This window comes from Panthera uncia, chromosome B1 (genome assembly GCF_023721935.1).
Source record: "Panthera uncia isolate 11264 chromosome B1, Puncia_PCG_1.0, whole genome shotgun sequence".
Taxonomy (NCBI): domain Eukaryota; kingdom Metazoa; phylum Chordata; class Mammalia; order Carnivora; family Felidae; genus Panthera; species Panthera uncia.
In genome coordinates, this window is record NC_064811.1 from 158242122 (window position 1) to 158254408 (window position 12287).

General features: G+C 35.2%; 1 protein-coding gene across 4 annotated transcripts in view; it reads left to right on the forward strand.

The window, feature by feature from the left end:
* Window positions 1-11925, forward strand: part of LOC125923826 (disintegrin and metalloproteinase domain-containing protein 32-like) — a 181006-nt gene extending 169081 nt beyond the window's left edge. For 3 of the 4 annotated variants that reach the window (XR_007458172.1, XM_049632436.1, XM_049632435.1), the window contains 4 exons: window positions 4094-4132; window positions 8549-8587; window positions 10899-10937; window positions 11807-11925. Coding sequence is in view for 2 of the 4 variants with exons in the window: in XM_049632436.1 (XP_049488393.1) it covers window positions 4094-4132; window positions 8549-8587; window positions 10899-10937; window positions 11807-11813 (124 nt within the window). In the remaining 2 variants the exon portion in view is untranslated. Of the gene's footprint in view, window positions 1-4093; window positions 4133-8548; window positions 8590-10898; window positions 10938-11806 lie in introns of those variants that run through there. The other variant, XM_049632437.1, reaches the window with a different exon arrangement.
* Window positions 11926-12287: the final 362 nt, after the last annotated feature.

Genomic DNA, 12287 nt, shown 5'->3' on the forward strand with positions numbered 1-12287 from the left:
GCTGCAGCCATCCGTGATTGCAGCTCAGTTACAGCATTTTTAATTTCATTTTGGTTATTTTTTACTTCTTTTATCTCTGCAGAAAGGGATTCTAATCTATTTTTGACTCCAGCTAGTATTCTTATTATTGTGATTCTAAATTCTGGTTCAGCCATCTTGCTTGTATCTGTGTTGGTTAAATCCCTAGCTGTCGTTTCTTCGTGCTCTTTCTTTTCCAGTGAATTCCTTCATTTTGTCATTTTGAAGGGAGAAAAGGAATTAATGAGGTAGAAAAATTGAAATTAAAAAAATTAAAATTAAAAAAATTTAAAAATAAAAATTTAACACACACACACAAAAATCAAATATATGATGCTAGATCCTAGGTGTGTTTTGGTCTGGATATTGAAGGTGGTTTGACAATTAGAGAAAATAAAAAGGGGGGGAGAAAAAAAGGAAATCGTTTGAGAATTTAAAAAAATGAATACACTGAAGTAGACTAAAATGAGATGATGGGGGTAAAATAGAATTTGAAAAAATATATAGAAAAATAAAGAATATAGTAGAAAAAAATTAAAGAAAAATATTTTTAATAAAATTTGAAAATAAATATGAATTTTTTCTTTTTCTGTATTTAAGAAAAAAAAGAAATGAAAAAGAGAAAAAAGATAAAAAAAGAAAAAAGAAAAGAAAAAAGAAATAGTTTGAAAATTTGAAAAAGTGAATCACTGTAGTAGACTAAAATAAAATAATGGAAGTAAAATAGAATTTGAAAAAATTTACATAAAAGCAAAAAATAGTATTAAAAATTAAATAAAAATATTTTTAATAGAAATTGAAAGTAAAAATGAAGCCTTTCTCTTTGTGGATTCAAGAAAAAGAAAAGAAACAAAAAGAGAAAAAAGAAAAAAAAGAAAAAAAAATCGTTTGAAATTTTTAAAAGGTGAATACACTGAAGTAGACTAAAATAAAATGATGGAAGTAAAGTAGAAATTGAAAAAATTTACACAAAAGTAAAAAATATAGTAATAAAAATTAAAGAAAAATATTTTTAATAAAAATTGAAAATAAAAGTAAATTTTTTCTGTTTCTGTATTCAAGAAAAAAGAATTGTAAAAGAGAAAAAGAAAAAAGAAAGAAACTTGAATAGATGAACCTGGTAACAGATTGAAGTAGGACTGAAATTGCTTTCTTTTCCCCTAGAAGTCAGTCTACATAGCTCTTTATAGTCCATAAATTAAGCCAGCGGTGAGACTTCTGTTCTTGAAGAGCCAAGTGGCCCAGTTGGGCAGGGCTCAGTGTAACAGCTCCGCTCTCCACTAGATGGTGCTGTTAGCCTACTGGGGTGTATTGTTGTGGGGCTCGTAGGTGCATATGTGCATGCACTTGAGCAGTGAAAATGGCCCCACCCAGCTACCCAGTCTGTTCTACCAGATCGCACACCCATCCTCTGTCTTCAGTTCTTGTCCACTCCCTGCTTTTTCACTCTGTGACCAGGCTCCACGAAGTACCTCTCTCCTGAGTTTTGTCTCAGATGCGGCTGTTTTCCCTGGCCCCTTACTTCCAAAGGACTGCAGCTTTGACCTGTTCCACCCCTCTGTAGGAGGGTCTCACCAAGCAATGGCCAAATGAGCAACGGCCAAATGTCGGCTGCACCCAGGAATGCCCGCTGGACCCTGCTGCTGCCTGTACCCTGAGACTGTGGCCAGGTGCCAGCCCGCCCCAGAAAATGTTCGTGAGACAGTGTAGCAGCAGCGTTTCAGGGATTATGGAAAATCACAACACACATCTGGCACCAGGCTTCAACCTTAATGACCTTGCTCCAGCACCAGCAAATGTGGCCACCTTCTGGGGTCTGTTGGGACCAGGTGGCTTCAACAGTCTGTACCAAATGTCCTTCCAGCTGTGGAACTGCTTTTCCCAGTGTGGCTCGAGAACCTCCTGGACCCCAGTCTGTTCCTGGGGATTCGCCCTTCCCACCAGGGCACTGCCAGGTATCGAGCTGCAGAGTTGCAGCCTTTGCACTCCCCTTGTTTACAGTCTTAATGGAATTTAAACCCTCTCCTTTCTCCTTTCTCCCTTTTTAGTTTAGTCCCTGTGGCTATTTCCAATTTTCCACTTTCTCTCTGGCTGCTTTTGGGGAGGGGTGCTTTTCCCGTATTCTCCCCCCTCCCCAGTCTCCATCCTCTGCCCGCAAAAGCAGTTCCCTACCTTTTGTGGCTTCTCACTCCCCAAATTCACCTCTCTGTACCGTGTACCTGCTCAATTCTGTGGTTCAGGTTGTGCAGATTGTTGTGTTAATCCTCCAATCAGTTTTCTAGGTGTGTAAGATGGTTTAGTGTTGGTCTGGCTGTATTTCATGGATGTGAGACACACAAAAAACTTCCATGCTGTCCGCCATCTTCGCTCCTTCCCGAGATTTTTTTTTTTAACCCCTGTACCAAATTCAGTATTTTCTTTAAGTGAGAAGACTCACAATTTCAAGTTTGGAAAAGTCCTAGATGTTTTCTCTTCAAATATTGAGTCTCTGTCATTCTAAATCTTCTGTGTCTGAACTCCTTCATGTTTCTTAACTGGTCTTTTTATATTTTATTACATTTCTGTTTGTCAAGTGTTCTGGGTGATTTCCCTAAACAATTAAAAAATCTGTAATCCTTTTTTTCCAGTTCTTTCATTTTTTGTTTAATGGGTTCTGTTTCTTTATTGGTCTCTATGGAAATCCCAAACATTCTTTTTTTTCTTTATTTTCTTTTTTTTTTTTTTTTTTTTGGTCTGTTACTTGTAATTTTTTTTATGTATGAATTCTTTACTTTTCTCTGCCTGTGGACACTAACTCTCAGTGGCTTTTTTTCTTTGATTGTAAGGCCACCTTAAGCACCCATAATTATATCATGATATTTCTGTGTATCCTGCTTTGTAGAATCTTCCTTGTGGAGATTATTTCATGTGTTACTCTCCTAAGTCATAAATGCTTACATTTGTTATACCTGGAGATCTAGAATTCATAGGAAGCATGGGCCTGTATCCTAAACCTAAAACTCATAAGGCTTGAGGTTCCTGTTTCTCTATTTGATATTTTTTCCATCCACATCCTTAAACCATTTGAAGCACTTAGAGTTTCTATGTCTCTAGGTGATCCTTTTCCATCTATACTTTTGAAACAATTACCTTGCTGCATCTCAAAGATTAATAGTAGCAGATTTTACTATCCCTCTTTTATGGCTTCCAAGTTTAGAGAAGGAGTCAGTGTAAGCTTTCTAGGAGGGCTCAACTCCTTATTGGCTATGTGGATGACTAATTCACCTACTTCTGGAGTCACTCAGCTTTTTTTTTTTAATGTTTATTTATTTTTTTTTGAGACAGAGAGAGACAGAGCATGAATGGGGGAGGGTCAGAGAGAGAGAGGGAGACACAGAATCAGAAGTAGGCTCCAGGCTCTGAGCAGTCAGCACAGAACCCGACGCGGGGCTCAAACTCACGGACCACGAGATTGTGACCTGAGCCGAAGTCGGATGCTTCACCGACTGAGCCACCCAGGCGCCCCAGGAGTCACTCAGCTTTAGTTCCTATTTACTTTTCATGCTTACAGTTTTCTCTCTTTTTAATACTATCATGGGAAATTTCCCTTTCTTCTTTTAAATTTTGGCTAGTATTCTGTGTTATTTTTTCACTATTTCTCTGTGCATGGTAGAAGGGGGAAGCTACCTTGTCAGCCCAGTCAGCTTGATTATCTAGAAGTCAGTGAGGGTTTTAAATCATGACCTGTAATAATTTGTTTATCAGTGGGTAAAACATTAGATTGGAACTTGAAGGCCAGAATCAGGCATTTAAAATTGAGCATATCCTGGCAAGTAAAAAGGAGAAAACTAATCTGTTCTCTTACTCCTTTCCCTACTGGGGATTTGATATTTATATTCTTTATGGATATGGTATGTGTATAAATAAGAATATTAATTGCATACTTCAATTTAGTAATCTCTTAAAATTATTCATTAGTGGCAATTAGTGATATAAAAGAGTTAATGCAGGTTACAAAATAGTCTGACATTCATTTGTTATGGATGCATATTTTTTTAATATTAACTTGGAAAGCATTATTTTCATTCTCACTTAGATCCAGATCAGAAAGCAACAGCCAAACAGATACAGTCAGGTAAGTAAATTAGGAGGTGTCTTTTAAAGTAAGTATGTGGGGGCACCTGGGTGGCTCAGTCAGTTGAGCGTTTGACTTCGGCTCAGGTCATGATCTCATGGTTCGTGAGTTTGAGCCCCGCGTCGGGCTCTGTGCTGACAGCTTGGAGCCTGGAGCCTGCTTCAGATTCTGTGTCTCCCTCTCTCTCTGCCCCATCCCCATTCATGCTCTGTCTCTCTCTGTCTTAAAAATAAACAAAACATTAAAAAAAATTCAAAATAAGTATGTGTTAAAAATAAGATTAACAAATTGATAACCAGCAATAAATTACTAAGTATCATTTGAGCAGTAACAATTGGTAAGGTGCTATACGAAAAAATAACTTATTAGTATTTGCCAATCTAATAACTAATGACTATTTGTCTAGAAAAATCAATGTCTTCTTACTTTGATTTTGTTAATGTATGTTGGGGTTTAGTTTTTGGAAACAAAGGAAAAAATGATTGGTTAAATGTTTATGGAGCTAACTCATAAATGGGGAAGTTTACCTCTGTATTTATAGATTTTTACAACTAGAAATTAAATGTGCATGCTCATGAACAACTGAATGAATTCTTACCCTAGTCACTTAAGAAAACTTTGCTGAAGAGAAACATCATAATAAAATTTTGTAAGTTTATTTACTTATTTTGAAAGAGATAGAAACAGCATGAGAAGGGGAGGAGCAGAGATAGAGGGGGAGAGAGAGAATCCCAAGCAGAGTCCCTACCAACAGCACAGAGCCAAATGGTAGGGATCAAACTCACAAAACTGTGAGATCATGATCTGAGCCGAAACTGAGAGTTGAAGGCTTAACTGATTGAGTCACGCAGGTGACCCAAGAAACAATAATTCTATGGGGGTGTCTGGGTGGCTCAGTCAGTTAGGTGTCTGACTGTTGATATCGACTCAGGTCATGATCCCACGGTTTGTGGGATCTATCCCCACATCGGGCTCTACACGAACAGTTCAGAGACTGCTTGGGATTCTCTCTCTCCCTCTTTCTCTCTGACCCTCCCCTGTTTGTAGTCTATCTTTTTCTCTCTCAAAATAAATAAACATTAGAAAAAAAAAAACACAGTAATTCTACATCTTCCATAGCCTTTCAGTATCACAAAAGAGTTTTAATTAGATTTCCATCCATTTCCTGAAGGGTGGATATTTCTGTATAATAAAGCAGTAAGTCTAGTTTCCCACATCTGTCATTTTTGGGTTTGGGGTCTTTCTGCAGATATAAAATGTTTAGGAGTTTTCACACCCCTCTCCCTGACTTACAGTCTTTATTTACTTGTGAGGAAGTGTTGGTGTTATTCCTTATGTGTTCTTCCAAAGTCCACTGCTATTCCAAAAACACTTCCAGATCTATAGAGTAAACCTTGTAGGCTGTACAACATGGTTATATAATTTGTCTTATTCCAGATGAGAGCCTCCTCTTCAATAAGAATGCCTGCCTTTCTTTATTTCTCTTTTATTATGACAATCTCTTTACAGTGACACTTTGAAATCATGATTTACCATCACCAAACTAAAAAAAAAATTGATTTTCATTTAATAATGATAATAGTAATATGTCCTCTCTGTGTCAGGGAGTTTTCATATGGTACTCAAACACAGCAAGTCTCAGGTACTTTTCCTCAACTTGGACATATGTCTTATTATACTGTTATCTCAGAAAATAAAAGCCATGATTATCTTTCTCAGCATTGTATAGCCAGCCTGTCTTAGAATTCTTGGTTAATGCTAAGTGCTCAATAAATATTTGTTGAATGAATGAATAAATGATTACTTTTAATCTCCCCCTGCCCCTCCCCACATGGGCAGCTAAACAAAAAACCTTACAAATACAAAAGTACATAGATACGTACACACACATATACACATCCATATATCTATGGATGTTACAACTGCTGTGATGTTATAACTGTTCTCATTTCTTCTCTCATATTATCTCTCATCCTAAAACTTGTCGATATAATTCATCTCTTCTAGGGTCATTATTCACCTACATTGGGTGAGGGATGATAACATTAATTATAGGAAAATTTACATTTCAGTTGGAGTAGTATAATTTAGGATGTTAATCCACTACACTAACCTTCTGGCTTGGTGTGTACTAGGGAAACATTTTTGGGATAATTATTCATGTAAGTTTTAATAATGTCACTTGATACTATTGCTTTGCTTTACTAACATAAAATCTACACTATAATTTTCAGGTCATTTATTTTTGGAATAATCCTTATCTGGTGGAAAGTTAGTGGGAAAGGCTGTTGAAGTCAAGGAATACAGAGAGGCGTGAATCCCAGTATCATTATATTAATGCCACTTTAAGCATCATTAATTTTTAAATATCTGAATTAAATTAATATTTCCAGTCTTTTCCTAAACAGTAGAAGGATCTTAGATCATTTAATAGTAAACTACATTATGAATCTTTCATATATTGTCATTTGAGTTTTAACTTCTAGGTTCTTTACCTACATGACTTCCCTTCCATTAGTCATTATTGTTGTTGTGATTATATTTACTAGGATCTAACAACATATTTACTTATTACTTTGTTCGCTATTCATTCTTGAACCCATTTTCTCATGTTGATTTCAATTTCCCTTTTCCTGAAGTACAACCCTTTTAGTTTCAATTAGTGTCTATGGTTATAAGCATTTTGTGTTAAATGCCTGAACATATATTTTTTTCCACACCCAGCTTTGAAAGAGAACCTGGATGATTATAGACTTATAGTTGAGAGTCACTTTACACAACTCTTTTAAAGCATTCTGTTGTAATGTGACATTTACTGTCATTGATGAGACCTCCGTTGTTAGTGTAATTAATTTCTTTATTCCTTTCCAATTAATGTGTGTTTGCTCTAAATGGCTTCTAAGGTTTCTTATTTGTCCTCAGTTTTGTTATTTTATTATGATATATTCTGATATAATTTGTTCTTATTGATACTGATCTGGATTCAATATAGTCTTTAGATATCAATACTCAGGTCATTAATTCTATAAAAAAATTCAGTTATTATTTCTTCAATTATTGAACCTTCCCTATTCTTTTTCTTTTCTTTAAAATGACTAATATCTAAAATGATTATATTGGGGAGATTCTTCTCATTTTAGCGTCCATGTTTCTTAACTGGACTGTTCATGTACCGTACTTTTTCACCTCTCTATCTGGCATTGATTCCTTCATATGAGCTTCCAGATCACTCATTCTCCTAATGGTTATCTTTTTCATGACTTATTCCCATCTTACTCTCTGTGGAGATCTTAAATATTTCTATTTAAGTTTTTTATATTGTCCATTGATCTTAATGTGTGAATTTTTTGTTCTGCTGTGCTATGGCTGTGGGCATTTAACACACAGCAGTAGTTTGTAATTTAGACTTGTAAATGATGTCATCCTTAGGAGCCATGATTGGTCTCATGGGAATTCTGCATGCTGAGTTTACGCATACATTAGGAAGAGGGGAATGTTTCAGATTTGCCTGTCCTGGAGCATGAATGTTTCAATATTTTCTATATTTCCTGGCTCAAATTTGTAGGTAGTAGGATTAAGGAATTGAGATCCTGCCCCTCTACATAGTACAGGCCTGAAGTTTTACTTCTCTATGTGGCCCTTTTCCATCTACATGGATAAGCCAGTTTACTTGTTGCATTCCCAATGGCCATAATTTTTATTTGCTCTATTTAGGACTACTAGTCTCAGGGTTTGTTCTATCTTTCTAACATCTGTTAGAAACAGTGTCTTCTACTCCTTCCAAGCTACGGTTAGTAAAACTATGTCTCTTAGGATGTAAATCATTCATATTCCCTTGTAGTCATTCAGCTTTTGCTCCTGTTTTCCTTCTGAACTCTTAGTTTCTTCATTTTTTACTGACAGAAGGAAAAGCCTTTTTGGCTGTCAATCTCCATTGGATATTAAATTTTTGTGCCATCTTCTTCAGCTTTTCTGTGGAATAGAAAGGGAAAACTTTTCTTGTGGAATAGAAAGGGGAGCTCTTTCCTGTCATTTCATTCTGCTAAATTGCCCAGAAGTAAATAAATGTGAGTTTTCATTTGCAAAATGTGGAAATTTACATATCAATGAATAAAAAAACTAACTTGAAGCCTGAAAGCCAAATTTAGGCCTTCATAGTCAAACTTACGTATTGTGCTTAGAAGTGGTGAAGAAAAAAAAAATGCATCTCTACCATCTTGATACTTTTCCCCACTGGAAGTTTTATATTTTGCATTATATGTTGTACTTGGTGTTGTGTAAATAAGAATATTACTTATTTGCATGTACCAAGTGTTAAGAGAGTTAGTTTTGGTATAAAATGGCTTGATCATCATTCTCAATTTAGGCAAGTTTCTTAACTGCTAGACATTATTTTTATTTTTTATTTTTATTTAGATCCAGTTCAGAAAGTAGTGCTCAAACATATACCAGCAGGTAAGTAATTTAGAAAGTTTTTCTCATAAATAAGTGTATCTTGAAAATAAGAATGAACAGGGGCACCTGGGTGACTCAGTTGGTTAGGCATCCACTTTTGATTTCGGCTCAAATCATGTGATTGAACCCGTGCAGGGCGTGCTTGGGATTCTCTCTCTCCTCTCTCTGAACCCCTCCCCCTGCTCCCTCTTTCTCTTTCTCTCTTTCAAAGTAAATAAATAACTTTTAAAAAAGAAAATAGTGAACAAATAATTGCTCACTATTTTTTAGCAGCCACAGATGATAAAGTACTGTCCTAAAAAACAATTTATCGGTATTTTTCATTCTAGGAATAAATATTTATTAACTCAGTCTTTTTTCTCAGTTGACTAAATTTTTATTGATTCCCTACTCTTTTGATACACAGGAAAAAAACTAGTTAAATCTAATGAGACAAGATATCTATAATTATTATGTGGAAGTAACTCATAAGCAGAGCATTTTTTACATTCTTTATGATGAGGTACACAAAGGAAAATACTACTTTTTTGTTCAGATTACATTTATATCCACAAACTCAATATAAACAATGGGGTAAACTCCACTTAGGAGGGGTTTATCACAGAGATGGTATCATAAACACACTAAAATTCTTTGCTTCTCACAGCCCCGCAACAGCCCACAATTGTGTTAACAAAGGTTCTCTGAATTCTTCTTAAATTTTTAGTTTCCCATACTCCACAGTTGTGGCCTTGTGATCCTTCTAAAGTCATCAAATATTTATTGGTCTTCTCATATTTCTTTCTCCCTTATTAGAATTTTAGTTTTCTTGTACTGTCTGACATTTTTCCTTAAAGTGTCTTTTAGTTACTTTCAATCTACTAGTATTCCAGAATATCCCTTTATAGCCACAGGTTAAAATTTCAGGCTGCACCACAACATTTATAGTTTCTATCCTTTCTGATGAAGTCACTTCCTCCATTAGGGAAGGTTATGGAATTTCTACATCCTTTATTCTCTCTGTTATTTTTGGATATCTCCTAACATAATTACTCTTTTATAGATGTTAGTTACATTCTCCCAACTAGGTATGAAAAAAGAGCTAATTTTCTTTATTGTCTCCATTTCCTGTCAAGAGAATGCTCAACACAATTCTTCCAAACTTTTGCTTACCTAGAAGCATCACTTTCCCTATATATACTCTGAAATCACTTGAGGGTAATGCTCTGTACACCTAGCAGAGTACATGCTTAAAGAATAAGTTGTTAATGAATGAGTGATTACTCTTGAACTTCACATACACACATAATTAATATTATTACTACTCCATTTGTCCCCTCTCCCATTATAGAATATGGGATTCACATAATCATCTTCTTCTAGAAGTGGTATTCAACTGGACTGAGGGATAGTCAAAGGCATGGTTAACACTACCAAAACAAGAATTTTTTTAAATGCTGGAAATCTAATGGGTTGTGCATGTCAGTAGACACAAGTCTAGATCCCTTTATTGGTTTGGGGGAGAACTAACTACAGTTGACCTTCGAACAACATGGATTTGAACCGTGCAGATCCACTTACACATGGGCTTTTTGATAAATATATAAATATAGTACCATAAATGTATCTTCTTTATGATTTTCTTAATAGCCTTTCTTTTCCCCAGCTTACTTTATTGTAAGATACAGTTTATTTTATATATATATATATATATATATATATATATATGTGTATATATATATGAAGTATAAAATGTGTTAATCAACCCTTTATGTTATCAGAAAGGCTTCCAGTCAACAGTAGATTATTAAGTAATTAAATTTTAGAGGAGTCAAAAGTGTTATGTGTGGTAATCAACTCTGTGGGGGTTGACACCCTTAACCCCTTTGTTGTTCAAGGGTCAACTGTATATTAAAAAGGGGTGTTTCATAGTGAGAATAGTTGGAAACATCTTCTTTAAGGTCTGAAGATATAAAATAACAGAGGTAGGGAAAGGATGAGAAGGGTAAAATTATATCACTTATCACTGAATTATCTCCCTAATCTTATCATCTATATTATTTTCTCTGTCAATAAACCTCATTTAATTTGTCTTCAATTTATTATTTTTTTCTCTAATTCTGTTGGTTAGAGGATCAGAAAAAAATCTATGGATCCAAAAATTTGATTTTGACTTTTGGTAATAAGTAGTATAAATGTAGACATTTGGGAGATATTTCTTTTTTACCATTCTTTTGCAGGCAAAGAGGAAGAAACTTCCATTAAAAATATAAAATAACTTTATTGTATTGTATTGTATCAAACTAAAAGTATTATTTCATTGTTTATTTAGATCCAAATCACAGGAAAGCATCCAAACACATAACAGTAGGTAAGTATATTAGAAGCTGTCTCTTAAAATAAATGTTTGAAATTAAAATGAAATTCATAATCTATAGTATTTATTGGGTAGTTTAATTAATAAAGTACTAAATCAGAAACAATGTATTAATCTTTACTAATCTTATTATTGGTCTTTTTTCTTCATTCAATATTGTTCTCTTAAGTCTGTTGGGAACTATCTCTTGTGGGTAGAATGGAATTAAAGGGTTGAATCCAGTAAGATATCTGTTATGTAAATTAGTCTATAAAGTAAATTTATAATCAGGGCCACCTTATCCATTAGGCATTGAAGGCACAATATTTAAGTCCTATGAGTTTCCAACTGCCAAAAACAAAACTATTTACAACATGAAAAACCAAACAGATTGGCCCCAAGATATGGAAAAGGTACAATTAATATATATTTCAATTTCTAAAAAATAATGCAGTTTGATTCATATTCATGAACATTTTATTGTATGTAGAAAAATGTAAGATTTTCTCATTTGCAAATACTTCTGATTAAAAATGATGCTTCTCCAGAAATCTCATAAAATTGTAGCGTAAATGTTACTCATGGCCAAATAATTTCACAAGCAAAATTAACAAAAATTTTGTCTAGAATTTTTTTTAAGTAGGTTCCATTCCCAACGTGGAGCCCAATGTGGAACTTGAACTCATGACCCTGAGATCAAGACCTGAGCTGACACCAAGAGTCTGATGCTTACCCGGCTGAGCCACCCAGGAGACCCTAGAATCCTTTTTTTTGACATGTGAATTTTTTTGCTTGGCAGTACCCCCAGTTTGTATATTCTGCGGTGGAAGGGAATTTATTGCTCTCAATACCTTAAGCCTGTGTGTCTTTTTTCTCTTCCACAGTAACTAATAATTCCTTCAGAAGGCAATGGATATCAGAGAGTATCTCACTGAGAAATGAAAATTTCACCTTTGCTCCCTTGGTCACAGTTGAAGGAAACAATAAACTGAGTGTGGAACTATTTGCATGTGCATCTGTTTTTCTTTCTGCTTCCACCCCTGAGGCTGCAGTTCTGTCATTTCAGGGCCCTTAACTGAAGATACTCATCTCTACTCAGGCATCTCCATCCCAACCAGGCTCCCTGAGCTCTTTTTCCCAGTTCTCCTACCACCCACTCCTGCTTACTTGCTTGGAGCCTCAGATGCTGGCAATCTGCATCAACTGCTTTTACTCAGGAAGAGCTCTGGGTGGTAGTCCATGTTCTTCCTCCTAGTCCTTCTCGCTGGATTTGGCTGGCTGTATACAGATCTCAGTTAATCCTGATATTTTCCCACCTCACCTTCCCCAAAACCCGAATCCATGGCTTCTGAGGGAAGCTGTGTT